The sequence below is a fragment of the Neomonachus schauinslandi genome, chromosome 9 (assembly GCF_002201575.2).
Source record: "Neomonachus schauinslandi chromosome 9, ASM220157v2, whole genome shotgun sequence".
In the NCBI taxonomy this organism is placed as follows: Eukaryota; Metazoa; Chordata; class Mammalia; order Carnivora; family Phocidae; genus Neomonachus; species Neomonachus schauinslandi.
Genome location: NC_058411.1, coordinates 12,566,257 through 12,594,025, shown reverse-complemented (window position 1 = coordinate 12,594,025; position 27,769 = coordinate 12,566,257). Strand labels below are relative to the sequence as shown.

General features: G+C 38.4%; 1 protein-coding gene across 5 annotated transcripts in view; it reads right to left on the bottom strand.

The window, feature by feature from the left end:
- The window catches only part of RPS6KA5 (ribosomal protein S6 kinase A5), a 180,687-nt gene that overhangs the window by 76,833 nt on the left and 76,085 nt on the right, over positions 1 to 27,769 (bottom strand). For all 5 annotated transcript variants that reach the window (XM_021679632.1, XM_021679631.1, XM_021679634.1 and 2 more), the window contains exon 4: positions 497 to 612. In XM_021679632.1, the coding sequence (XP_021535307.1) occupies positions 497 to 612 (116 nt within the window). The remainder of the gene's footprint in view (positions 1 to 496; positions 613 to 27,769) is intronic.

The following is a 27,769-nucleotide window of genomic DNA, read 5'->3' as shown; positions in this document are numbered from 1 at the left end:
GGCAAAGGCAAACCAGAGTGGGAGAGTGGGGTAGCTGAATACCATGGCAGGCACTTCTTTCAAATAATTCATATTCTCCGACCTAATCAGGAAATATACCCTGCAGACACACAGGCAGAGTCTGCAATGGAGTGAGTCACAATTAAGGAAATATATATTATGACTTGTGGTTTCATTTTAAAGCTTATCTTAAGAATGAAAAGCTTTTATTCTAATGATACTTTGTAATGAGCATTAGGATTTTTCATGAATAAAACCAAAGAACTGCTCGGGTTCTACCTTTTTAATCTGTATCACAGGAACTACAAAAAAAAAAAAAAAGTAGATTTTTAAAAAGGGGACTACAGAATTGAGAAAATTGGCAATAGTGTGTAAGTGTGCTTTTATAATCTCCACGAAGACAGTGACGTTTTAAAACATTAGCTCTTTTAGCTCCAGCATTACCTCAATTAACAGATTTTTCAAAAAAAGAACTCCCAACGATTGAGCATCTTACCTTGTGGAGATGTTCGAGGGCAAGCACGATCTCTCCAACATAGATCCGCACCTCGTGCTCTGTGAAACGCTCTCTTTGAGAAAGATGAGTAAAAAGTTCTCCACCATTTATATAATCTAAAAATGAAATATATTTTTTTCTTTCTTTGACTCGTATTCATAAACTTAAGGTAGTTTTCCCTCTTAATCATTTTGGATTAACCAGAAGGCACTGATTTTAATATACTATTTTTGCACAATTTTTTGTGTATAGTATACAGTTTCCTCTGGAACATATTACTAAATTTACATAGTAATACAGTTGCCTAAGATAATGACTATCCTACCCTGCAATCAAATGGATTTGCATAGATTATTGCCATTAAAGCTATTACATGACATCTGCATGTATTTAAATACATTCTCCCAAATGCAGTGTATTAGAAACCTCTGCTGTCACTGTATAATACTTAACCTGCTATGAAGTAGCAAAACATCAGCCACTGCAATAACTAAGATAAAAAATGAACAGAACAAACCAAAACACAAACAAAAATCCCAGCCTTTCCTTTGTAATAGCTGCCAGTCGCTATTTCTAAGCAGGTTCCCCATTTTCTAGAATTTTCTATGCACCCTTTCAAAAAATGTATATTAGGTAGCAGGTACCGTTATCAATCCACGCAGCCCAAAAGAAAAAGTGGCATAATGTGGCTGAGTCAAACACCTGAAACTGAAATATTCCCTCTCAATTTGCCCTATTTATCCCCAGAGGAATAATGAAATGAGAGACAAAACAGGCTACAGTGAGGAGTGCCTTGTAGCTCAGTTGGTTGGGCATCAATTGGACTCTTGGTTTCGGCTCAGGTCGTGATTTTGGGGTTGTGGGATCAAGCCCCACGTCAGGTTCCATGCTCAGTGGGGAATCTGCTTGAGATTTTCTCTCTCCCTCTCCCTCTTCTCCTCCCCCCACTCGTGCACACTCTCTCTCTCTCTCTCAAATAAATAAATCTTAAAAAAAAAAAAAAAAACCAGGCTACATTGAGACATACATAGGGAGCTCAATAATAATAAAAGCAATAACATAATTGTGTTCATAATTAGCTCTAATAAGACATTTATTGATAAACTGATAGTAGTTTCATTAGAAACTAACCACTGCGACCTTAACACACAGTGTAGACCCTGAAAACAGTCACAGATGTAGTTTAAAGCTTTCCTCCTAAAAACTTGAAAAGCATGTATCCCGAGTATATTTGTTTGTCAAGTTCAGCACAGTTTGAAAAAAGAACAAAGCAGAATCTTCATAAACTTGCAAATTTGTTTCATCTTGTCTGTTTAACTTTAAATTCCAAAAAGCAGATGCAACAGAATGAAAGAGCTCTAATAGCTGGTTGCTTTGCAATGTATTTTACGAGCGTTTACCAGTAAAAAGCATTGCCTCCTCTACGGCTTCTGTATTTTGCTAAGAGGTTTTAATTATATCTTAACACAAAGCTAATTATTAAAAAGGTGTAAAGGAACACAGCATTCCTGCCAACTAACAATGAATTTTTTCTACCTTTAAGTAGTTATTTGCTTAAATCTAATGCTGATGTTTATGCATAAATGGTTTCCACAGTTAGTCATGACACCGAAATAAACACCCACAGGTCAGCTGACCAACTGACAAACTCCTCCCAATCCTTGTATGTCCTATGCAATTTTCTCATCTTCAATAACCACTGCAGCAGAGTTGATCACTTCCTTTTTTGTTAGCCACTGTACTTATTAAAGACTTCTACCACTGCAATTATCTTGCTGTATTGAAAATGTTTATTTGCACAGTTGCTTTCTCTGCTACACCCTGAACTTTTTAAAGTCCAAATCAATATATTCACCTCTACAAAGTATGCACATACAGTAAGCACTCAATAGATATATTATTAATTAAACACAAATTCTTTACAGTGGAATAAATATTAAATAGACTGAAAAAAATCACCCTGAAACTCAAAGGCAAGTGTGTCATAAAAAGAATCCCATGTACTCTTCTCTTAGTCCACAGGACCTGGCCTTAGTAACTCACAGACCTGGATTAGACAATGGTTTCACTGTGTCCTGCCTTGAGCAAATGAAGTCTCTCTCAGCTGCAGTTTTTTTTGTCCACACAATGGGAATAGTAACTACTATGGATTGTTGTTGCCTGGAACTCAGACAGTGTTTTATTTTTCATTTATTGGAAAGACAAAAAAGTAACTAAAAATCCAAAAAAAAACCCCAAAAAACCTAAAACATCAAGTAACCTACTTCCTACTTTTGGAAGAGACCAAGAGCCAAAGATGAAGACCTGACTTTCATACAATAAACATGTTTTATTCGTAGGTATGTGGTTGCATACTTCACAAGGTCAACAGCCAACTCTATCCAGCAGTCAGGTGTTCACATCTGTAAAGCAGATACAGAAGCTGCCAAGTGGTATACCTGGCGTGTCTCTATGGGGCAGGTACTCTAGATCAGTGGCTGGGATATGACATCAGTGGGAATTTCTATAAGGTAAGCATTTGGTACTCTCAGTCATTATAATTTTAGTTTTTCTGTTCAGTGTGTAGTGGTGTCTCATTATGGTTTTAATTTGCATTTTCCCGAATAATAATGATATTTAGTATCTTTCCATGGCTTATTAGACATTTTAATATCTTCTTTAGTGAAGGGTCTGTAAGTTTTTTCTGCCTCTTTTTTCTTTCTTATGTAAAATATAATTCACATACCATGAAATTCACCCATCTGAAGCATAAAAATCAATGGTTTCTAGTATATTCAGAGTTATGCAACTATCACCACATTGAATTTTAAAACATTTTCACCACTCCATCCTCCCAGAAATCCTAATTTATTTGTTTTTTCTTTAGCTACTTGTGCTTTTTATATCATATTTAAGAAACCATTGCCAAAACCAAGGTCACAAAGATTTACCCGTCTCCCTCTAAGAAAGTTATAGTTTTAGCTCTCACTTTTCATCTTTGATCCATTTTGAATTAATTCTGTATATGATGTGAGGTATGGGTCCAATTGCAATTGCATACAAGTCCATATGAAATTGGCTATCTAGTTGTCCCAGTACCATGAATTAAAAAGACTATTCCTTCCTCATTGGCACCCTCGTTGAAAGATCAACTAACTGTAAATGGACTGTGAGGGATTATTTCTGGACACTCAGTTCCATTCTATTATTTATATGTCCATCTTTATTCCAGCGCCACACTTTGATTACTGTAGCTTTGTAGTTTATTTTAAAATTGGCAAGTGCTGAGTCTTACCAAACTTAATTCTTCCTTTTCAAAATTGTTATATAGCTATTCTAAGGTTCCTTGACCTCCCTATGAATTTTAGGATCACTTTGTCGATTTCTACAAAGAAATAAGCTAGAATTTTGAGAGAAGTTGTGTTGAATCTGTGGATCAGTTTGGGGAGTATTGCCATCTTAATAATATTATGTCTTTCAACCCATAAACATGGGATCTTTTTATTTATTTAGGTCTCTCACTTCCTTCAACAACATTTTGTAGTTTTCAGAGTGTCAAGTTTACACTTCTTTAATGCTAAATTTATTCCTAAGTGTTTTTATTATAATGTAAATGGATTGTTTTTTAAAATTCATTTTCAGATTTTTCAGTGCAGGTGTATAGAATTTGTATGTTGGTCATACAAATGACCTCGGTTGCTTCCTGCAACTGTGAACTTGTTCATTTGTTCGAATAGCTTTTTAGTGGATTCCTTGGGATTTTCTATTTACAAGATCACATCAAATGCAGTTACCTCCTGCAACTGTGATGAACTCGTTCATTTGTTTGAATAGCCTTTTAGTGGATTCCTTAGGATTTTCTATCATGTCATCTGTAAACACAGGTTTTTTTCTTCCTTTCTAGTGTGAAGGTCTTCTATGTTCTTTTCTTGCCTACAATGTTGAATAAAGGGGTGAAAGTGGATATTCTTGCCTCAGTTTCTGATTTTAGGGGGGGAAAAAAGGCTCTTGATTTTTAGGCTTCTGATTTTCAGGAAGTTCACTATTCCTACTTTTTGGGGTGTTTTTATCATGGAGTGTTTAATTTTGTCAAATGCTTCTTCTATGTCCACCAAGATGATAATATGGTTTCTGTCCCTTATTCATGACTGATAAGGTATATTAATTGATTTTCACTTGCCCTTGGATTCCTGGGATAAATCCCACTTGGCCACGGTATATGATCTTTTTAATTTGTTGCTAGATTCAGTTTGAGAGTATGTTGTTGAGGATTTTTGTGTTTTTATTCATAAGAGATATTGGTCTATAGTTTTCTTGTTTTATCTTGATATTTTTGTCTGGTTTTGATATTGGGATAATACTGGCCTCATAAAATTAGTTGGGAAGTGTTTCTTCCTCTTCTATATTTTGGACATTTATGAAGACTGGTATTAATTCCTCTTTAAATGTTTGGTAGTGGGATGCCTGGGTGGCTCAGCTGTTTAAGCATCTGCCTTCAGCTCAGGTCATGATCCCAGCATCCTGGGATCGAGCCCCTCATCAGGCTCCCTGCTCAGCGGGGCATCTGCTTCTCCCTTTACCCTTCCCATGCTCACGATCTCTCTCTCAAATAAAAAAAAATACTTAAAAAAATGTTTAGTAGCATCATTACGGAAGCCATCCGGGTCTGGGCTTTTCATTGTGGTTAGTTTATTACTACTATTTCTCCCCCTCCTCCTCCTTCAATCTCCTTACTTGTTAAAGATCTATTCGGATGTTGTATTTCCTCCAGTTGATTCTAATAGTTTGTGCCTTTCTAGGAATTTATTTCATCCAACTTACCTAATTTTTGGCGTATTTGTTCATGGTTTTCTCTTATGACCTTTTTAAATTCTGTTATCAGAATTAATGTCCCTTCTTCTATTCCAAATTTTACTAATTTGAGTCTTCTTCCATTTTCCTTCGTCAGTCTAACTAAAGGTTTGTCGATTTTGTTTATCTTTTCAATGAATTATCTTTTGGTTTCATTCATTTTATTGTTGGCACATTCTCTATTTGATTAATTTCTGGTCTAATCTTTATTATTTTCCTTGTATGTGCTTCCTTTGGGGTTAGTTTGCTCTTCTTTTTCCACTGCGTTAGGTGGAAGATAAGTTACTGGTTTGAGTTCTTTTCAACATTTTTTTCTTCTTACAAAGAAATACATTTTTTTTCTTTTTAAATTTAGACAATTCAGCTATACATTTCGCACTAAGCACTGCTTTAGCTGTATCTCATAGGATTTGATATGTAGTGTATTCATTTTCTCTCATCTCAAAGTATTTTCTGATTTCTCTTTGACACATCGGTTATATAAGAGTATGTTGTTAAATTTCACAGTTGTGGTTATCCCAAATTTGTTACTGATTTCGAATTTCATTACATCGTGGTCAGAGAACATACTTTGTATGATTTTAATCTTTTTTAACTTATTGAGGTTTTTTTTTTTGAACAGCCTAGGTCTATCCTAAAGAATGTTCCTTGTGCACTTGAGAAAAATATGTATTCAGCTGTGTTGTTTGGAGAGAGTTCTACAGATGTCTGTTATATCTAGGTGGTTTATCTTCTATTTCCTTGCTGCTCTTTTGCCTAATCTTGTACATTATTGAAGTGGAGTATTATTGTTGACTTGTCTATTTCTCCCTTCATTTCTGTCAGTTTTCCTTCATGTATTTTGGGTCTATGTTGTTAAGCACACATTTGTTTATAATTGTTATGTCTTTCTGATGAATTGGTCCTTTTATCATTATGAGGTGTCCCCTTTTAATCTCTGGTAACATTTTTTGTTTTTAAGTCTATTTGTCTGATATTAGTAAGCCACTCCTGCTTTCTTATGGTTGCTATTTGTGTGATTTATCTTTTTCCGTCTTTCTTCTTTAATCTATTTGGTCTTTGAATCTACACTGTATCTCCTATAAACAGCATAACGCTGAATCTTTTTCCCCCATCTGACAATCTCTACCTTTTGATTATATGGTCTAGTCTATTTACATTTAATGTTATTATTGGTATAGTTGGATTTCTGCCTGCTGTTTTACTTTTTTGTTTTCTATATATTTTATATAGTTTTTTTCTCTATTCCTCCTTTACAACTTTCTGTTTCACTAAGTGAATATTTTCTAGTGTGATATTTTAATTCCTTCAATGAATTTCACTTTTTTTTTTTTAGTTATTGGTGGTTGCTCTATGGCTTACTAACATTAACAACAAAAACAGCTTCAGATTTATATCAATTTAATTTCAGTGACATATATTATATACACATATATATATATATATATATATATATATATTACTCCTATACAGCTCATTCTCTCTCCTTTTTATGCTATTACTGTTATATACATACAATAATATGTGTTATACAATTGTTATACAACTACATGTTACAAAGCCACCAATATATATTATTATTTTATATATTTTATGTCTTTCAAAGAAGCTGAGAGGAGAACAAGTATATATTGACAATTAGCATATTAGCCTTCTTATTTATATTTTTGGTTCTCTTCCTTTTTTTTTTTCTTGTGGACTCAAGTTATCTGATTCCAACTCCCTACCCCCACCAGAAGCTTGTTTTATTATTATTTTTCTTTATTTATTAAATAACTTGGGTATTCTTGTACGGTCTGTTTTATCTGTAAGAAATCTCTGATGCTGCTCCTTAGAGGGCACAACCTTCGGCATTCACACAGTGGTTTGGCAGGGCTCTTTTTTACTCTCTTTTCCTGACCTGGTAAGCTGTCTGCCCCTGTTGGTATTACACCTAGTTGTTAGGCTCCCCTAATTGCTGGCTGATTGAGCTATTATTTTCAATAATGCCCTGGGGCATAAAGTACTCCACAGTCTGAGTCAATAAATTCAGGCTCCTTTGTAGGGTTAGTTTTTGAGGCCAGTGTTTGAGATTTGTTCTGACCCCAAGAGTATTCTTCATAATTGACTATTTTCCTCGTACTCTCCGGTACTCCAACAGTTTACTTCGTTGCTCTAATGGAGCTACCAAGCCTCCTCTTAATTGCTTACCACCAAAATCTCCATTTTTCTCCCTCAAAAACATCCTTAGGCTTGAACTTCCCACATACTTTGCTTCAAATAAAGTCAGTTCTTTTGGTAAGAACTTCAGAGCTCTGTGCTTATGAACTACACCTCTCCCTCAAGGGAAATCTCTGATCCACTGCTCTGGAGCTGGGGGTGAAGACAGTGGCCCACTTCTCTCAGAGTGACACCCCTGCTTTATTAACAAGGTGCTGCATGAAGGCACTAGTCTCTGGCCTTCTCAGCTTGCCTCTACCAGCACAGAATCTTCACCCTGTAAATGAGGTGGGGTAAGGGCATCAGAACTCTGTATTCTCAACCTTCCAAGCCTGGAATAAAACTTCTGCCCTATGAGTGGGGGCCGGGTGGAGGAAGGGAGCTCCCAACCTCTCAGCCACATTTGCCAGGAATTTAGCCTCTGTAACACAGAGCTGGGTGAATGAGAAATGCCAGTGTCCTGCAACCTCCTGATGAGATACTATATCCCTTAACTGGGAGGTGAGGGGAGAGAAGGCCCCAACTTCTTGGCCACACCCACCCAAATAGAGCTTTTGTCATACAGCGTTGGGGAGGGCAGAAGGTCAAGGCCCAAGAGCCACCCACTTTTTCTGTTATTACTGACATTTAGATTTTCTTGAATAAATGTTTCTTCAATTGCTGAATGCCCACCCACAGGCCAACCTCCAGAGACTTAAAAATTTTTTTTTTATTTTAAATAACTTTTACTAGTTATGTTTGTTTCCCTGGAATGCAGGTCCATGTAGCTCCTCACTTGCCATTGAATCATCTCAGGTGGTTCCCTTCTTGGCAGGGTGCCTCTCCTCCACCAATTTGCAGCCATTCTGTTAGCCCATTAATTCATCCTAATATTAATGATTTTCATTTTGATCATCTGATTAAGGCAGTGTCTCCTTAGCTTCTCTACCATGAAGTTATCTATTTCACCTTTGTAATTAGCAAGTAATTTTGGAGAGGTACTTTGAAACCATGTAACTATTCCAACCTACATCATTTTATTTATTTATTTATATCTGAAGGGACTCATGGGTTTATTTTATTCAGTGGGTTAAAATTCACTACCATCATTTAGTTCTGATTCTGGGAGTGTGATTCTTACTCTTATGGCATAGCTCTTCTAGAATTTTGATGAAAGTCTTCTGAGTTTACCAAGTCCCTGTACCTTGGGAGAAATTTAACTCTAAACTGTCTCCCCTGAGGTTGGAGCTGCTGGAATCTTTATTCAGCTTTCAGCCTTCCAGCTCTTGTCTGGGCCACTGAAGTTCTCGCCCCATGCAATCAATGCTAAGAAGTCGGTCCACACACACAGATTTCTGAACCACCTCACCCGTGTTCCCTTCCTGGCAGGGTGCCTCTCCTCCACCAATTTGCAGCCACTCTGTTAGCCCTAAACTCCAACTTCTGACTCTTTGGCCTTGTAAGACTGCCTCTTCTGGACTACATTTTGACCTCTTATTTTACACATCCTTGGAAAGAAATATTTTTTGGTATTTAAGAACACAGGTCTTGAGTGTCAGAAAATCCAAAAATCCTAGCTATACCGGGAATCATCGATTATGTGACTTTGAGCAAGTTGCTTAATCTCTGAATCTAAAACCATATTTATAAAAGGTGAACAATATCTTTTCCTACAGTTTGTTCATTTCATTCAACAGACTTTGAGACCTTATTATGTATCAATCACTTTTTTAGATACTGCACATATATACTGAACTAAACAGATAATAATTCCAACCTAATGAAGGCTGCATTCCAGTGGGAAGAGAGAAACATAAGTAAATTAGATACCATGAATATTTTGGAAGATGATGGTTACTATGGAAAAAGTAGCACAGATAAAGGTAGAAAGGAAATGCCAGGATAGAGATGAGGACTGTATTTTAATAAGAGTGGTCAGTGGTCTTAAATTCTTTTGAGCAAAGAATTTAAGAAAATGGAGACATGAACTAAGCAGATATTTGGGGAAAGACTGTTCCTGGCATAAGTAACAAGTGCAAAGACCCTCAGGCAGGAGAGGGCCTGGTGTATCTAAGGATCAGGAAAGAAGCTAACATGGCTAGACCACAGTGAATGAGGAAAAAGTAGGAGAAGGGACATGGTCACAGAAGTAACTGAGCTAGGGGGGTGGGGTAGCTCGTGCAAGGTCTTGCAGACCATTACTGGGCTGCTCTGTATGCTATGCACTGCACAACGTATTGTGATCTAAGTGAACTGTGGCCTCTGGAGCTGAGCTGGCCATTGGAAGGATCTCATCTTTTCCTCTGAATGAAACAGGAAGCTTTTAAAGGATTCTGAGTAGAATAGTGGCATGATAAGACTTGCAATTTCCTGGGATCAATGGCTCCGGCTCCTGTTCTGAGAAGAGCAAGGGTGGAAATAAGGAGACCACCTGCGAAAGAGGAAGGTGAGTGCGGATGGTGGCTAGGAGGAAGATGACAGCGGTGGTGGGGGTACGGATCCGGCCCCACCTGAGCACCTGAAGAGATGGAGTTGGTGTTACCTGGAGATGGGGAAGGCTGCTGGAAGAATAGGTTTGGAGAGGATGATCCAAAGTTCGTTTCTGGACATGAGGCATGCACCGTGTCTGACAAATAGTAAAAGCTCAGTAAAGGGTAGTTACCATTATCATGATCATTACCCTCAATTATATCTCCTGAGATTGTTAAGAGGTACAAAAGAGCCCTTCTGGAACCCTTTGAGGAAGAGGAATTCTTATGACGGATTTAGAGCATGAAGAGGAGGTTTCCCGAACCATCCTGAAAGCACTTCACCTACATCCCTTGAAATTATCCACAATTGTTTTCAAGCATATGTAAGAATCTGTGCATTCTCTTGAGAAGAGAGGGTCCACAGCTTTTATCAGATTCTCCAGGAAGTTGTAAGCCAAAAAAAATAACAAAAAACCAAAGTTTAAGGAACATCACCCCTAAAAACAGCATTAAAATTGGGAAGGAAAAGTTCCTATCAAGTCTATTTATGAACAAAGCAGTGAGTGCCGGCTGCCGGCACGTGGGCAACAGCCGAGAGTAGCGGCCTACAGCCCGCGAGCACCGTCAACCTGATCGTTACAGCACGCACACCCAGTTCTGGCTTCCCCACGGCACCGAGCTCACGTCCCACCACTTCTCCCCTGGCCTGTCTTCACTCTCCTGGGGCTTATTTGCGTTTAGACTTGGACTGGTGACGGTCAGAGCTTTAAAAAGTGAAATGGAGCGAGGGGTTTTCATTTTCAACAAGATCTCTGACTCCTGAGGATGTGCTGGGACCGCATTTCTGGTGTCTTAACACCTGTGTGTTTATCAAGAGCTCTAGCAAATCTATTAGGATAAGGCTGGGGCTGGTGTGCCTAAGGAAAAACAACTTAGCCAGGCAGTGAGACAACACTAAAACAAAATTTAGAAAAGACCATAGGGCTATTGCTAAATGTGAGTTGAATTATAAAATTTGTACTCTTTTGAACGAGAACACCAGACTCAGGAATGCAGGCACATTCTGGGACAGTTAGTAATGGCATAGATGTGGTCGGTGACATTGTGAAAACCCAGATCCTTAGAGACATCTGAAAGGAAGAGTCTTCTCAGCTTTCTAATTCAAGGAACCCCATCCCCACCCCATCCCTTTCCTATTGAGCAATAAATTACATTTCTTCACCTAAAAGACTTACTAAAAAGCTCACACTGAATAAAGCCCCTGCATGGGGACTATTACTAGAATTATTTCAGGTCCACCTGCCTGGTGGGCTCTTGGTCCATGCCAACTTGTCTACTCTGAGTAATAACTTTTCTGTACAAATTATGGATTCATTAGATTTCTAGAAATTAGATTTCTTAAGGTTCTGCCAATTTCTTTGCAAACATGAAGTCTGGCTTTTTGTTTTTGTTTTTTTTAAGCCAATGCGAACTGTTTTTATTCTCTTTATGACAGCGAAACTGTCAGAAACAGCACGAGAATGTTCTGTTTTTTACTGATATTCCTGAGTCTTTTTTGCCTCTCTGGACATATGACAAAAATGGACCACGTGGCCCTGACTCAGTGAACATTTCCTGGCTCCTGCTGTTTGTACGGACGCAGCATCTCAACAACCCATAAGTCAGGAAGCAGGAAAGGGCTACTGACAGGTAGGAATTCAGTGACATAAAACAGGGTTTTGGCTGTTCTCCTTTAAAATTTGTATCTTAACACAGCCCGCTACTTTTGAGACCAGACAAAGAAGTAATAACAACCAGAGATGCTGGATACCTTCTAAGTGCCTGTTCCACTTAGATATGGCAATGAATATGACCCTCATAAACAGCGCTCTTAGATACTATTCTAATAGTATAATCCCCAGAGAAAACAGGTACTCTCTAGAGAATAGTGAAGCTAAACAAATTACCCAGAGTTGCATATCCTGTGAGTGGGAGAACAGGGATTATGAACATGGGCAGTCTGACTCCAAAGAGTGATTTTTTTATGCCATATTAGAATTGCCCTTTACCCCTTCCAAATATGGTTTTACTATCACTTACTAGGAGCGGCCTCATCATGCAGTTGGTCTTGCCAATTACTGTCCAAAAAACTGCATTAAGATCAACTGCTCTGTCCTTCAAATATGTAAATGGCTTAGAGCCAATAATTCTATATATTTGGTCATATAATTTTGCTAGCTTACAGTTTTCACAATTAAGTTTTGGAGGGCTCATCTGAATGTCACAATACTCAGAAGCAGACATTCTAGGGTGGCTATACTGAGGTTTTTTTTTTTTTTTTTTTTTTTAAGATTTTATTTATTTGAGAGAGAGAGAGAGAATGAGCAGGGGAAGGGGCAGATGGAGAAACAGACTCCCTGCTGAGCAAGGAGGCTGACTTAGGGCTTGATTCCCAGGACCCTGATATCATAACCTGAGCCGAAGGCAGATGCTTAACCCACTGAACCACCCAGGCACCCCTGAGATGTTTTGGGGTTTTTTTAATAGGCACAGTAAACAATGAGTTTCAACCTTTTTTGAGAATGTGCCAAGCTAAAATTATCACTGACACATTTATGGCACATAATTTAAGAGAGTTAATTTATTATCTTGTAGGAATGGACTGTGGGCTGTTTTCTTTAAAAAAGGGGGGGGGGTACTTGGCCTTGCCTGCAGGAATACCCCCAACCTTGTGGAAGACGCCTTAATTTTTCCTAAGAGGCCATCACCTTAGTCCGCCTGCCTGTTAAAGCAGAGGAATTTGAATTTGGCAACACAGAAGAGCTACTGTCTAGGTTCTTGCCAGAGATTAGAACCTCAAATTGTCTGCAGTCCAAATCTCATCAAATATTCAGTTGTGAGAAATAATACATACAAAGGCCATACATGTAATCGATACATCTTTCTGGATATACTATAATGGCTTTGGACAAAGTCAGAGCAGAAGAGAGCTACAAACTTGAATAACACCATTTTGGAGTTATACTCTGATCTTGTTCTACAGGCTTACATTATATGGAACAGTGAAATGAAATTTGGCATCATCTTTAGTCAAGGAAGACTGGTGAGAACTGTCATTACATCTGGGCCCGATTTAAAAAGTTTTCCTAGGTCATAATGCCTTACCTGTGGGTTTTATCTATTTATTTTGAAACTTACCTTGATATAATTTCAAACTTACAAAAATATTTGCAAGAACAGTACAAGGAATCCCCACATAACCATTATGCAAATTCACCAATTGTTTACATTTGCTTCATTTGCTTTAGTATTCTCTCTCTAGTTTTTATATATGTTCATACTCTTCCTGAGAATACGTTGGAGACATCATGCTCCTACCCCTAAATCCTTCAGTGTGCATCTCCTAAGGGGGATGGGGGGAACACCCTTTCATAGAACCATAGCACAATTATCAAGATCAGAAACTTTATGATAAAAACACCATTATCTAGGGGTGTGGCTTGCTCAGTCGGTAAAACATGTGACTCCTTATCTCAGGGTTGTGAGTTTAAGCCCGACGCTGGGTGTGGAGATTACTTAAAAATAAAATCTTAAGGGGTGCCTGGGTGGCTCAGTCGTTAAGCGTCTGCCTTCGGTTCAGGTCATGATCCCAGGGTCCTGGGATTGAGCCCCGCATCGGGTTCCCTGATTCTCCCTCTCCTACTCCCCCTGCTTGTGTTCCCTCTCTCGCTGTGTCTCTCTCTGTCAAATAAATAAGTAAAATCTTTAAAAAATAAATAAATAAAATCTTAAAAAAAAAAACCCACTATTATCTAACGCACACTCTATTCAAATTTTGTCATTTGTCCCACTAATGTTCTCTCTAGCTACTTTTGTTTCCAGTCCAGGATCTAGTTTATGATCACACAATGCACTGGAGATACAGGTCTTTAGTCTGGACCTTTAGTCTTTCTTACTTGATCTTGACATCTATGAAGAGGATAGTTCAGTTACCTTGTGAACTTCAAACCCTCAATTTCATTTTTTTTCCTGATGTTTTCTCATGATTAGATGCAGGTTATGCATTCTTGGAAGACATATCAATGAAATGATGTTACCTGTCTTAGAAAATATCAGGAAGCATGTGATGCTAGTTCTCCCAATACTGGGTGTTAATTCTGATCATATCATTAGTGTGGTGTTTGCCAGGTTTCTCCATAGTAAAGATACTGTTGCCTTTTATAATTAACTGGTAAATCGTGGGGAAATGAATTGAGACTGTGTAGAAATATTGTATTCCTCATCCAACTATCGCCTAGCCATCTAGAATCCAATGATGATTTTCTAATTCCACCATACCTTCTCTATGTTCGTTGGTCTACATTTGTCTGGGCAGGTATAGATTAGTAGGACAGATTCATAGAAATAGATTGATAAGTTGTAACATACTTACTATTAAATTATCATAATTGCTGACAATATTTTAGAAGTATTTTCCTCAAAAAGGCTTATAGTCACTTACATTCCCCACCAACAGTGAATGAATGCCTTAAAAAGCCAAGGTCTCACCAACTCTTGATATTATCATTATGTTCAAATTTTTACCAATCTGATAGGCATTTCCAAGATACAGAAATTTTTCAATGCAAAATAAAGAAGAGGGGAAGAAAATCTGAGTGTGCAGCAGAGGGACTTGATATATTTCACGGTCCACACAATGGAATACCATAAATGATGCTTGTATTGACTGCTGGTTCCTTGAGTAAACTAAAAGAAGCTGCTTATATGAAAATGATATGTCAAGGGGTCAATATAAAAAATATATAACGAACTTATACAACTCAACACCAAAAACCAGTCAGATTAAAAAAATGGGCAGAGGGCGCCTGGGTGGCTCAGTTGGTTAAGCGACTGCCTTCGGCTCAGGTCATGATCCTGGAGTCCCGGGATCGAGTCCCGCATCGGGCTCCCTGCTCGGCAGGGAGTCTGCTTCTCCCTCTGACCCTCCCCCCTCTCATGTGCTCTCTCTCTCTCAAATAAATAAATAAAATCTTTAAAAAAAAAAAAAAAAAAAAATGGGCAGAGAACCTGAACAGATGTTTTTCCAAAGAAAACATCCAGAGGGGGGCAACAGACACATGAAAAGGTACTCAACATCACTAATCTTCAGAGAAATACAAATCAAAACCATAATGAGATATCACCTTACACCTGTCAGAATGGCTAGAATCAAAAAAACAAAAGATAATCAGTGGTGGTGAGGATGTGGAAAAAGAGGAACCCTCGTGCACTGTGGGTGGGAATGCAAACTGGTGCAGCCACTGTGGAAAACAGTGTGGAGGTTCCTCAAAAAATTAAAAATAAAAATATCATATGATCCAGTATTTCTACTCCTGGGTATTTACCCAAAGAATATGAAAACACACCTACATTTATTGCAGCATTATTTATAAGAGCCAAGATATGGAAGCAGCCTAAGTGTCCACTGATAGACAAATGGATAAGGAAGATGTAGTATATTTACAGAATGGAATATTACTCAGCCATTAAAAGGAATGATCTCTTCCTATTTGCTACAACATGGATGGACCTAGAGGGTATTATAGTAAGTGAAATAAGTCAAACTGAGAAAGACAAATACCACCAGATTTCACTCATATGTGGAATCTAAAAAACAAAACAAATGAATAAACAAACAAAAAGCAGAATCAGATTAATAAATACAGAGAACTGATGGTTGCCAGAGGGAAGGGGGTGGGGAGATGGGCAAAATGGATCAGTAGGGTTCCTGTTATGAAATGAGTAAGTCATGGGGACAAAAAGCATAATAGCACAGAGAATATAGTTAATGGTCTGTTGCATGGTAACAGACAGCAGCTAGTAGCTACACTCGTGGTGAGACAGCATAATGCATAGAAAAGTTGAATCACTACGTTGTACACCTGAAACTATGTTAACCATATGCAAATTTTTAAAAATTATTTTAAAAAGCAGAGATTTAAGCCAACGTAAGATAAAAATGATTCTATCTTAATTCTTTTGTATTTGCCAAATGGATCTTTTTATGTTTAATGGCTCATATTCTACACCTGTAAAATGTGACTATAAACTCCACATAATATTGTCATAAGGATTCAATGAGCTATCGAGAGTTAAACCTGGCCAGAGATACAGTAAGCACTTATGGCATGGTGACTATTAACCACTGTTATTATTTACAGAGACCAATTACCAAAATAATGCCAAGTTTAATTGTAATGATTTAAAACATAAAATTCAAATTTATGGTGTCTGGACGTCTACTTTCTCAATGTAAGCATAATTTCAAGGCTTGTCAATGTTTAACATATATATTACCATAAAGTACTAGTAGGGTACAATTAGTTTTAGTCAGTATTAAACTAAAGAGAAATGTTCTTATAGAATTGATATTTTAGTGCAATCATCAAGTTTTAAAGTTGCAGAGAGATCTGATTTTTATTCAAGTGCAATTAACTTGCTTTTAAAGATTTTTATGTGATAGTAGTTAGAGTGCCAGATGAGCACTCTGATGCTGTGTCTCTAAGAAGCATAAAAATAACTCAGAAATCACACAAATAATGTGAAAATTCAAAACCACAAAATCTCTTCCATTTTAAAACACGCTACCATTCTCCCTAAATCTTGCATGTCCCATCTTCTCTTTCTTCTTCCTTTCATGGAAAAACTTCTTATAGAGTTTCTATGTGGATATCTGACCTTCCTTACTTACCCTCTTTTGGCTTCCTATTGCTGCTTTAACAAATTACTACAGACCTGGTGGCTCTAAATAATACAAATTTATTACTCAGCTGCCCTCTGCAAACCAAGAGAAAGATTTCAAGGAGAGCAAAGTGAGAACCATCCCTGGGCCGAGCCCAAACAGAGTTCCCCCAAAACAGCTGTGTGAAAGCCACTTAATTTGGCCTAGTCTGTTATGCAGAAAAGGCTAATAGAGACATTAGTAAGTTATAGATCATGCCTGTAACCAAGGGACTTGCTCAAGTTCACACAAGTCCATCCGACTCCCAAGATTTAAAAGCCCTGCAGGATCTGACCTCACAACCACGCTGCACAGTACTCTTTCCACTGGATTCACATTGGCCTTCTGGTAGCCCTCTATGGCTCCTTCCGGTCTCGGGCTATCATTCGTGCTAGGTGGAGCCCTGTGCCTGCAACGTTCTTCCCTATCCCCTCCTGTTGCTCATCTACCTTCTATTCTTCCTCTTAAATTACACTTAAAATGTCACTTCTCTGGGAAGGTCTTCCCTGACAACCCTGACTAGACCTAGGTATTTTCATTACATGCCCTTATTAATGCCCTCTGTATTTCCTTCCAACTACTCACTTCAACTAATTACTTAATTGTGTACTAAATTATTTAATGTCTGTACCCCTTTCAGATTACAAGGCCCTGAGGACTAGAATCTTGTCTAGGTGGTTTGCTACTATTTCCAAGCACCAGGCCCACAGGAAGCAGGCAAATGTTTGTGGCATGAATGAAGAGTTTTAGAATTGACAGTATCTTGATGCAGTTCACCTCTGGTACCAAAGGGGTCAATATTCCAAAGAATCACTGTGCAATCTACACAGTGAACTTTAAGAATGTGAAGGCACCTATCATCTCTCATATGAGCCATCATGTATTCTACTTTAGAGTCCTCAAAGGGCACCTATGCTTCTAAAGTGGCTCAATATTAGGCCCATGGACTGTGGAAAAAAAAAGCCTTCACCCAAAAGTTCGGGTGAAGTTTGTCTAGAGAAGTAACAAGTTACAGTGCTAAAGACTTCTACCAATGCGCAGCAATTCTAGTACTGTAATGCATTGATATGTCCTTGTAGAAAATGATTAAAAATAGCAATGCCAGATTCTTTATAGTTCCTTTTTAAAAAATCTTTTTCTCAGGGTGCCTGAGTGGCTCAGTTGGTTACAGTTTCAGCCCAGATCATAATTCCAGGGTTGTGAGATCGAGCCCCACGTCAGGCTCCATGTTGGCCGTGCAGTCTGCTTGGGATTCTCTCTCTCCCTCTCCCTCCCCTCTCCATGCTCACACACACACACACTCTCTCTCTCTCTCAAAAATAATAAAATAAAATAAGAATCTTTTTCTCTATTTTACTAGAATGATGTTCCTTTAATTTAGGTCAAATTTTTTCATATAAGGGATGCAATTTATGTCTTATTTCAATGACAATTTACACAGATACTTAATAAGAACAAGTAGATTTCATTTTGTTATTGTAAGCCTACCCCATCCTCAATCACATTTCCTTCTTGGATTTAGAATAACACACTGTGTGTGTGTGTGTGTGTGTGCCTGTCTGTCTTCTCTGTGTGTATAGGAAGGTGGGTAGAGATTGGAAGAGAGAGAAGTAGCCTTTAAAAATTAGTAAATTTATTTTTTAAAACAATGAATTAATCTTAAGAACTTGAACTGAAGATCCCCACAAAATTTCCAGGATTCCAGTAACCCCCTAAGACAGAAAATTATTCATATAGTTCAGATAGTATATTATGGGGCTCTCATTAACAATACTGTATTGTATACTTGAAAGTTGCTGAGAGAGTAGATCTCAAAATTTCTCATCACAAAAAAAAAGAATTTATAACTATGTGAGGTGACGGATGTTAACTAAACTCACTATGGTAATCATTTTGTAACATACAAATATATCAAATCATTACGTGTGCATCTTGAACTAATATAATGTTATATGCCAACTGTATCTCAATAAGACTGGGAAAATGTATCTTAAGGAATTAACATGAAAGTAAACAGCATCTGCTCTCAATCACAATTATTACTTTCTATATACATATTATTTATTTTCATTTCAAAACAAAAAATAGGTATTCAAAGTCACTTCTAAGTATTTGCAATAACTTCTTCTGTTCACACCATAAGCATCACTGTTGTGAAGTCATGCTATAAGAGAATTAAGAACATGGAACAAATTCACTTCATTGAGAAGGAACATACATTGTTAGCTGGTGGAGGACAGTTTCAGTAACTCAAGACCTCTGCACATCTGACTTCACTTACTGTTGAACCCAGAAAACTCTCCACTGTTCTTAGTTTACATGCTTCTATTAACAGGTGGAGAAACTGAAATCCACTCAAGATACTGAGTTTGATGAGTCTTCAAATGCTACTGAAGATTACAGAAATGACCTACACAGCACTACTTTCCATTGAGGATGCAAAAGAGATAACCATGGAAAGAGCTGGGCTAACTTCTCAAGGCTATGTTTTGTTTATGCAATCTCATGGAAATCAGCTGGCAGGAGGGGAAGCTGAATGAACAGACAAAAAGAAGGGTGAAATCCTACATCTCCTTTCAAAGAAAGATCCTTTAGTTCTGCTTTCATTCTCCAAAGACCTACTTATTTCCAGGAATACTCTGACCTCTGTCATCTAACCTTTTTTTTTAAAGATTTATTTTTTTATTTTTAGAGAGAGGGAGAACGAGTGGGAGGGGCACAGGGAGAGGGAGAGAGAATCTTAAGCAGACTCCATGCCCAGCGTAGAACCCAATGTGGCGCTCCATCCCAAGACCCTGAGATCATGACCCGAGCTGAAATCAAGAGTTGGATGTTTAACTGATTGAGGCACCCAGGCATCCCTCTAATCTTTTTAATCTCAAATTGTCTTATTTAGCATTTCTCTCTCATGTTTCCTCTTATGGTAGCAAATTCCAAAGAGCTAACTGCTTTTAGTCCCATAGTCTGCCCTTCCCTCCTACTCCTACCACACACTATTACTTGGCCTTCTTTATTTTTTTTTCCTACAAATTTTTCTCTTCCTTCAGACTGGCCTCAAATACATTAACTCCTACACTTCTGGTTCTCATTTCCATCTACTCTTCCTCCTCCAGACCACCCAAATCTCTCGACTGTGCCCTGTCTTGTCTTGTATCTCAACTACAGTCTTAACATGATGTACCACACACACCTGAAAATAATTTCTTTTTAACGTCATGCCAAAGTCATCTTACTTTTTCTTTCTTTCTTTCTTTCCTCCTTGCGAATGTGTTCCAGCTTATCAAAATCATGATAAAGTTCTAAGACATCTCTATCAGTGTTGTATGAATCAGTCATATTTACTTCAAAGCAGGAAACCCCCTCAGTTACTGTCTGTTTTGCTACATATCACTAACTGCAATGTATCATGATCCACTCCAACTCTTACCATCTCAGCAACATCCTCATGTTGTAAATTTTAAGAGACATTAATACTCAAAAGCAAAACTTTAATGTTTTAAATACCTTTAATTCATATTCAAAGGCTGACTCACAGTGACAGAACTGTCTACAAGGCTGGGGTGGCATTTGTTGTGAACAATGCTCCTTGGCATCACCTTTGTAAAACCCTTTGTGATTTGCTTCTTCACTGTCTTCTTTAGTGTCTTAATTCTACTGATAAATCTGGTAGTTTACACAGTCATAAATCAGCTGGTGTTTTGACAAAATTGCCACTAACAGATCAGAGAACACCAAAAGAAAAACTGTTTTTATAGATCATTTTCCACATAGAAGTCCCTCCCGCTGTTAGTTAAAATGAATACGAATTTTAAGAGACAAAGAGAGAGAGAGAGAAAACAGATGGAAATATTTGTATATTTCTTGTTGTAACCATGCAGAGAGAGGTACAAAAAAAGTTATTAAAAGGAAGTATCATCTGCATGTTATAAGATTTGGAAAGGCTAAAAAAATATAAAGGAGAAAATCCAATAAATCTATATGATGCCATTAGATATAAACCACAACAGAGCCTAAGAAGATATTAATGATGTAGAATTAAAAAAAAAAAAAAAACAGGGCACCTGGGTGGCTCAGTTGGTTAAGCGACCGCCTTCAGCTCAGGTCATGATCCTGGAGTCCCGGGATCGAGTCCCGCATCAGGCTCCCTGCTCGGCAGGGAGTCTGCTTCGTCCTCTGACCCTATCCCCTCTCATGCTCTCTATCTCATTCTCTCTCTCAAATAAATAAATAAAATCTTTAAAAAAAAAAAAAAACAACCCAGAAATGTGACTTATAACAGACGGGTTTATAGGATCAGTCAACAAATTACAACCGGGAGGACAAGTCTAAGTGCCTAAGCTCTGAGGTAGAAGACCGGAGAAACAACAGAAATGAATGGAAGGCAACGGCAACTTAAGAAAGGGTGTTGTAGGAAACAGTAGTACATACTCAAGTTCTGAGAGGAATACTATACTCCATAGCCGGCAAATGTCAAAGTAAGTATGTGTCAAGATAATACTGACGTTATAATAATCTTATCATTTGGAGAAGCTTGTGCCAATCAGGCAAATGTTATCCCAAGGGAATGAAACTGGTCAAGAAATCCCCAGTGAGCCACGAATCCTAGGAGGAGTGTGGTAGCAACCTAGATGTGCTCCCAAAATGTCCTAAAGAACAGCAAGAATGATTATAAACCTCCATAACCTGTTCCTTCAGCAAAACTGAGAGACAAGACCAAGCAGCATGCTGTGGGCAGGCTGAGAAAGAACTGGGCGGGACACAAGTGCTGCGGGAGGGTGAGAAAATGCAGTGAGACAGCAGGGTATAAAATTAATGTACAAAGACTGTCAGCTCTCAGCTAGAAGATATGGTGGAAGAGAAGACCCCGTGTACAACAGCAACGCATGACAGAATATCTAAGAATAACTTAAGAAATTTGGGTAGGAGGAAAATGACAAAGTACTCCCGAAGGTCTCAGAAGTAGATTTCAACAAATGAGATTTACCATGTTCTTGAAACAGGAATAACCAGTATCATAAAAGTATCAATTCTCCCTAAGTTTTTTTAAAGATTTATTTATTTATTTGAGAGAGAGAGAGCATGAGTGGGAGGGGCAGAGGGAGAGAGATTCTCAAGTAGACTCTCTGCTGAGCGTAGAGACCAATGCAGGGCTCGATCTCACGATCCTGAGATCACGACCTGAGCCGAAACCAAGAGTCCAATGCTTAACCAACTGAGCCACCCAGGTGCCCTGGGATTATTTTAAATCTTAAAAAATTTAGGGAGGGGCACCTGGGTGGTGCACTCGGTTAAGCACTGGACTCTTGGTTTCAGCTCAGGTTGTGATCTCAGGGTCGTGAGATTGAGCCCCACGTTGGACTCTGTGCTGGGCGTGGAGCCTGCTTAAGATTCTCTCTCTCCCTCTCCCTCTGCCCACCTCGCCTTGCACACCGTCTCTCCCTCTCTCTCTCTCTCTCTCAAAAAAATCAAATCAAATCAAATCAAAACAAGCCCAATGAAAACAACCCTAACAAGTTCACCCTGGCCCAGAACTAGACAATTTGATTTTAAAGTTCTTGTTAAAAAATAAACAAACATGATGGGCCTCCAAATGATTCTGAAAAATAAGAGCAATAGAAGACAAAGGGGACTAGCCTTGCCAGGTATTAAAGCACACTGTAGAACTCTGATAAACTAAAATAGCATGATTATGGCAGATGATTCAACAAACCAAACACAACAAAGAATCAAGAAACAGACCCTAATATATATATGAGAATTTAAAATATGGGAAAGGCAGAGCCTCAAGTCAGTGTAAACTTGGACTTTTTACTAAATGGTGCTGGGAAAACTAGGAGCCATTTGAAAAAGATGAGGTTGGATACTATTTTATGTTCCCATGTATCAAAATACTCTGCCAAAAATAAAACTATTCAAGCACTGGAAAAGACATTGGTGAATTCCTTTATAATCTCAAAGTTGAGAAGATCTTTTATGGCTTATGACTGAAAATCCATAAGCCATAAACATTGCTTTAAAATAAACTGCACTACATGTAAATTTAAATGTTTTACATGGTAAAACATCATAAAGTCAAGAGAAAAATGGAAAGCAGGGACGTTTTTACAATGCATATTGCAAATGGTTATTCTCTCTAAGAGCTCCTCGAAAATTAAGGAGAAAATGGCCAAAGGGTGCAAATAAATAATTCTCCGAAAAAAAAAAATGACCTTTAAAACATAAGCAAAGATGTTCACTCTAAGAAGAAGAATGCACATTAGTTCTACACAGAGCTGCCGCTCCTCATCTATGACACAGGTAAATACCCGCAAGTGTGACGATACTCTGTGGAGAAACGGCACTCCAATACAATGCTGGCAGGAGTGTAAAATGCTACAACTCCTATGAAAGGATAAACGCAAAATACAGATCTAGTAATCTCCTTCCAGGAATCAAGTACAGTTTTTTCCTATGCAAGTGGGAAATGAAATGTGCAAGTTATACCCGAAGCAACAAAGTAAAAGATTAGAAACAGCCCTCCCGTTTCTAGTAGAGAATTGGTCACGCACACAATGGAACAGAACTGCATACTACAAAGCGATAAAAAAGAACAAGATGATCTTTATGAACTTGTGCAGCATGAGCTCTAGGATACACTAGGTGGAAAAAAAAAAAAAACAACGGTCAGAACAATAAGCACAGCAAGCTACCGCTGGTTATGACTGACAGGAGTTCGTATCAGGGACCCTGAAATACGACCCCATTTGAGCTAGATTTTTAACTTCTTACTTTGAATACTGACAGGTAAGGGAATGACTCTTGCCTTTCCATTAGAAACTGTACCTCAGGGTAACCAAGGAATGACAAAAAAAGGCTGTACTTGACAAAAGAATGCGAGCCAATAAATACAGAAGAAATGATAGATTTAGAAAATCACCATTTTGCAACTCATAATTAAATAGTTGGTTTAAGGGGCGCCTGGGTGGCTCAGTGGATAAGCGTCTGCCTTCGGCTCAGGTCATGATCCCAGAGTCCTGGGATCGAGCCCCGCATTGGGCTCCCTGCTCTGCGGGGAGCCTGCTTCTCCCTCTCCCACTCCCCCTGCTTGTGTTCCCTCTCTCACTGTTTCTCTGTCAAATAAACAAACAAAATCTTAAAAAAAATAGTTGGTGTAAGCAAGTAATTATCAAGTGTTAATTGTTAAAACCATAAAATGTCAAAACATCACACAAGTTATTTGCACTTCTAAGGAAAAAACATAGCCCTGTTATAAAGTGAGCAGACTGTCAGCTCTGTAATTCAGTCTCAGCATTACTAACAACCAGATAATATGTTTCTCCTGACGTGACACAATATGAAACATGAAATATCACCTATGATTTACTCCAGCTAAAACATTTAATGTCAATCTATCAAGATGAGATCTAGCTTCCCAACTACTGGAATTCGGTAGAGAGAGGGATGAGCTAACAGATACTACAAGATATTTTCTTAGACCAATACAAAAAAGGGAATGCTCCAGATTAAGTAATGTCAAAGACATAACAACCAAGTGCATGTTCCTGGACTGGATCATGGTTTGGACAAATCAGCTATGATGGATACTATATGACAATTAGTGAAAAGTGAACATGGACCTGTGTGGTAGACGGCCACAAATTACTTGTAGTTTCCTCATCAGGAAGTGAAGTCTTTGGCAAGGACGTGGAGAAAAGGGAACCTTCGTGTGCTGTTGGTGGGAATGCAAACTGGTGCAGCCACTGTAGAAGACAGTATGGAGGTTCCTCAAAAACTTGAAAATAGAGGGCGCCTGAATGGCTCAGTTGTTAAGTGTCTGCCTTCGGCTCAGGTCATGATCCCAGGGTCCTGGGATCGAGCCCCACATCAGGCTCCCTGCTTGGCGGGAAGCCTGCTTCTCCCTCTCCCACTCCCCCTGCTTGTGTTCCCTCTCTCTCTCTGTCTCTCACTGTCAAATAAATAAATAAAATCTTAAAAAAAAAAAAAAGAAAATAGAGGGGCGTGTGGTGGGCTCATTCAGTACAGCATGCAGCTCTTGATCTTGGGGTTGTGAGTTTGGGCCCCACATTGGGTGCAGAGCTAACTTAAAAATAAAATCTTTAAAAAAAATCAAAAATAGAAGTACCACATGATCCAACAAGTCTACTTCTGGGTATTTACCTGAAGAAAACGGAAACACTTACTCAAGAAGATACATGCACCCCCATGTTCACTGCAGCGTTATTTACAATAGCCAAGATATAGAAACAACCTAAGTGTCCATCAACAATGAATGGATAAAGAAAATGTGGTACGTATATACACAATGGAGTATTATTCAGTCATAAAAAAGAATGAAATCCTGTCATTTGTGACAACATGGATGGATCCTTGAGGGCACTACACTAAGTGAAATTAATAAGACAAAGACGAATATCATACGATCTTACTTATATGTGGAATCTCTAAAAAGAAACAAAAAACAAACAAACAAACCAAGCTAATAAGTATAGAGAACAACAGTTAGGTGGTTGGCCAGAGACAGAGGTGGGGGGAGGTAGGCAACATGGGTGAAGCGAGTCAAAAGGTACAAACTTTCAGTTATAAGGTAAGTAAGTCAGAAAAAAAATAAGTATGTCATGAAGATGTAATGTACACCATGGCAACCTTAGTTAATAACACTGTATTGCATATTTGAAACTAAGAGGTTAAATCTTCAAAGTTCTCATCACAACAACAAAATTCTGTAACTATGTGTGATGAGGGACATTAATTAGATTTACTAGATTTACTTAATCATTTTGCAATATATACAAATATCAAATCATTACATTATATACCTAAGACTAATATAATGCTGTATGTCTATTATACCTTAATTAAAAAAAAACAAACCAGTGAAGTCTATTTCTCTACCACTGAATCTGGGCTGGTCTTGTGTTAGAGGCGAGACTCTAGGAGTTCCAGAGCCTAGCCTTGGGAGGCCTTGCACCCTCTACCTTTGCCCTCTTGGCAGCCTTTCATGAGCTTTCCTGAGGCTGCCATGCTATGAAGAAGCTGATCTACTGCACTGGAGGATGAGAGGTGCCCCAGACAATAGCCAACACCAACTTTCAGACATGAGAACAAAACCATCTTGGCACTTCAAGCCCAGCCAACTCTCCAGCTCGCTGAGCACCGCGTGAGCAAGCCCAGGCCAAACCAGCAGAGATCCGCCCAGCCAACCCACAAAATTATGAGAAAATAAATCATTGTTTTAAGCAACTAAACTGTAGAGTGGTTTATTATGAGCAATAAATAACTGGTACCACTGGGTATTAAATGAAATGAAAGTTTATTAACCAGGAAAGGCAGACATCATTAACTGAAAAAAAAAAAACACTGGTTACAAACTGTAGGTACAAGACAACCTCATTTGATAAAACGTTACATGCAGGCAGACACACGAGCTCAAAGATCCAGAAGGATATATACTAAGTAATAACCAATTGCTACATAATGAGGTAAACTCTGGGTAGTGAAAATGTTTTTGTTTTTGCTTTTCCATATTTTGCATATATGTGCTTTTGTAGTAATAAATAGTTTTAGAAAATATCTTTTTTAAAAAGATCTATAATGTTTACTTATTCTTCAGACAAAAAGGTCAGCTGGGTCCCTGAAGAGCTCCACATGAAAATTCTTGCTATTAACCTCAAATAGTACACAAAACTGGATAAAGTCAGTTAATCAATAAACTTTAGGGATAGTTATGGGCTGAACTGTGCCCCCACCCCAGCCCCAAATTAATATATTGAAGCCCTAACCCCCAGTACCTCAGAATGTGACTGTATATGAAGACTGGGTCTTTAAAGGTAATTAAGTTACTTTTATAAAATGAGGTCATCAGGGTGGGCCCTAATCCAGTCTGACTGGTATCCTTCTTAGAGGATGACTGAACTCAAAAAGCCCCACCGGGGTGTGATGCACAGAGGGAGGGCCATGTGAAGAGGCAGCAAGAGGGAGGCCATGTGCCAGCCAGGGAGAGAGGCCTGGAGCATGTACTTCCTTACGGCCCTCAGAGGAAACCAACACTGTCGGCCCCTCAATCGGGGCCTTCCAGCCACCAGAACCGTGAGGAAATAAATGTTGTTTCAGCCCCCAGTGTGTGGTATTTTGTTATGGCAAAATAAGGGCTACGTGTACAGCACGGTATTTGGAAAACTGACCTACTGCACATCCTAAGCACTGCAAACAGAACCATAAAGAGAGTTTATAATAAAGTCTTGTTCTAAGATTCTGAAAAGTTTTGTCTTTAAAGTCAAATAACAACTATAAACATGCACAAAGAGAAATTATGTTAAATATATCTATGCAGAGAGAAAGCAGAGGGCATGCTTTCCAAATGCACTGCCTCACTCATGAGGGAGCCGAGGTGCTATTCTAGTCCACATTCTACTCTTGAGCTGGTGTGAGAAACCAGTTTTCCTGTTTTGTTCTGCATTTGTTTATTTATGGGCCACCAACAAAGAGCAAAATTAATGGAGAACCTACAGCTAAAAAGTAACCCTACTAAACATTATTGTTTTTTTTAATCCAATACAAAATATTCCATTCCTCTACTTTGAAATTAAAAACATGGTTTACAAAAACTACACTATTTACAATAAGCAGTAAAAACAAACAAAAAAAGATTGAGTACAGTTATGATGAGAGAATTTGAAGAAGAGCGAGGAGAGGGCAGAGAAGAGCTGCCATGTGATGGGGTGGTCTAGGAGGATGCGTTCTTGTTACTTCTGGCTTATATCCCTCTTGTATGATCTTAGGCACATGATTTAACTTTTATGAGCTGGTTCACTGTAAAGGGAGAAGCTTAAACAAGGTAATTATTCCTCAACCAGTCTTTATGGACTTCCTAAAGCTTCCCTGGAAATTCTTATAGGGCAGGGACAGAAATAAACTGGTAGGGCTTGGTGCCCTTGAGCTTAGATTCAGGTAGTGGTATTTATTTCTGTTTGTTTTCCATTTGAACGTTTGTGTTTTCACTTGGGGTAAGAGTTCTGCTGCTGGAATAGTTGAAACCATTGTATCAAAATGCTCTGT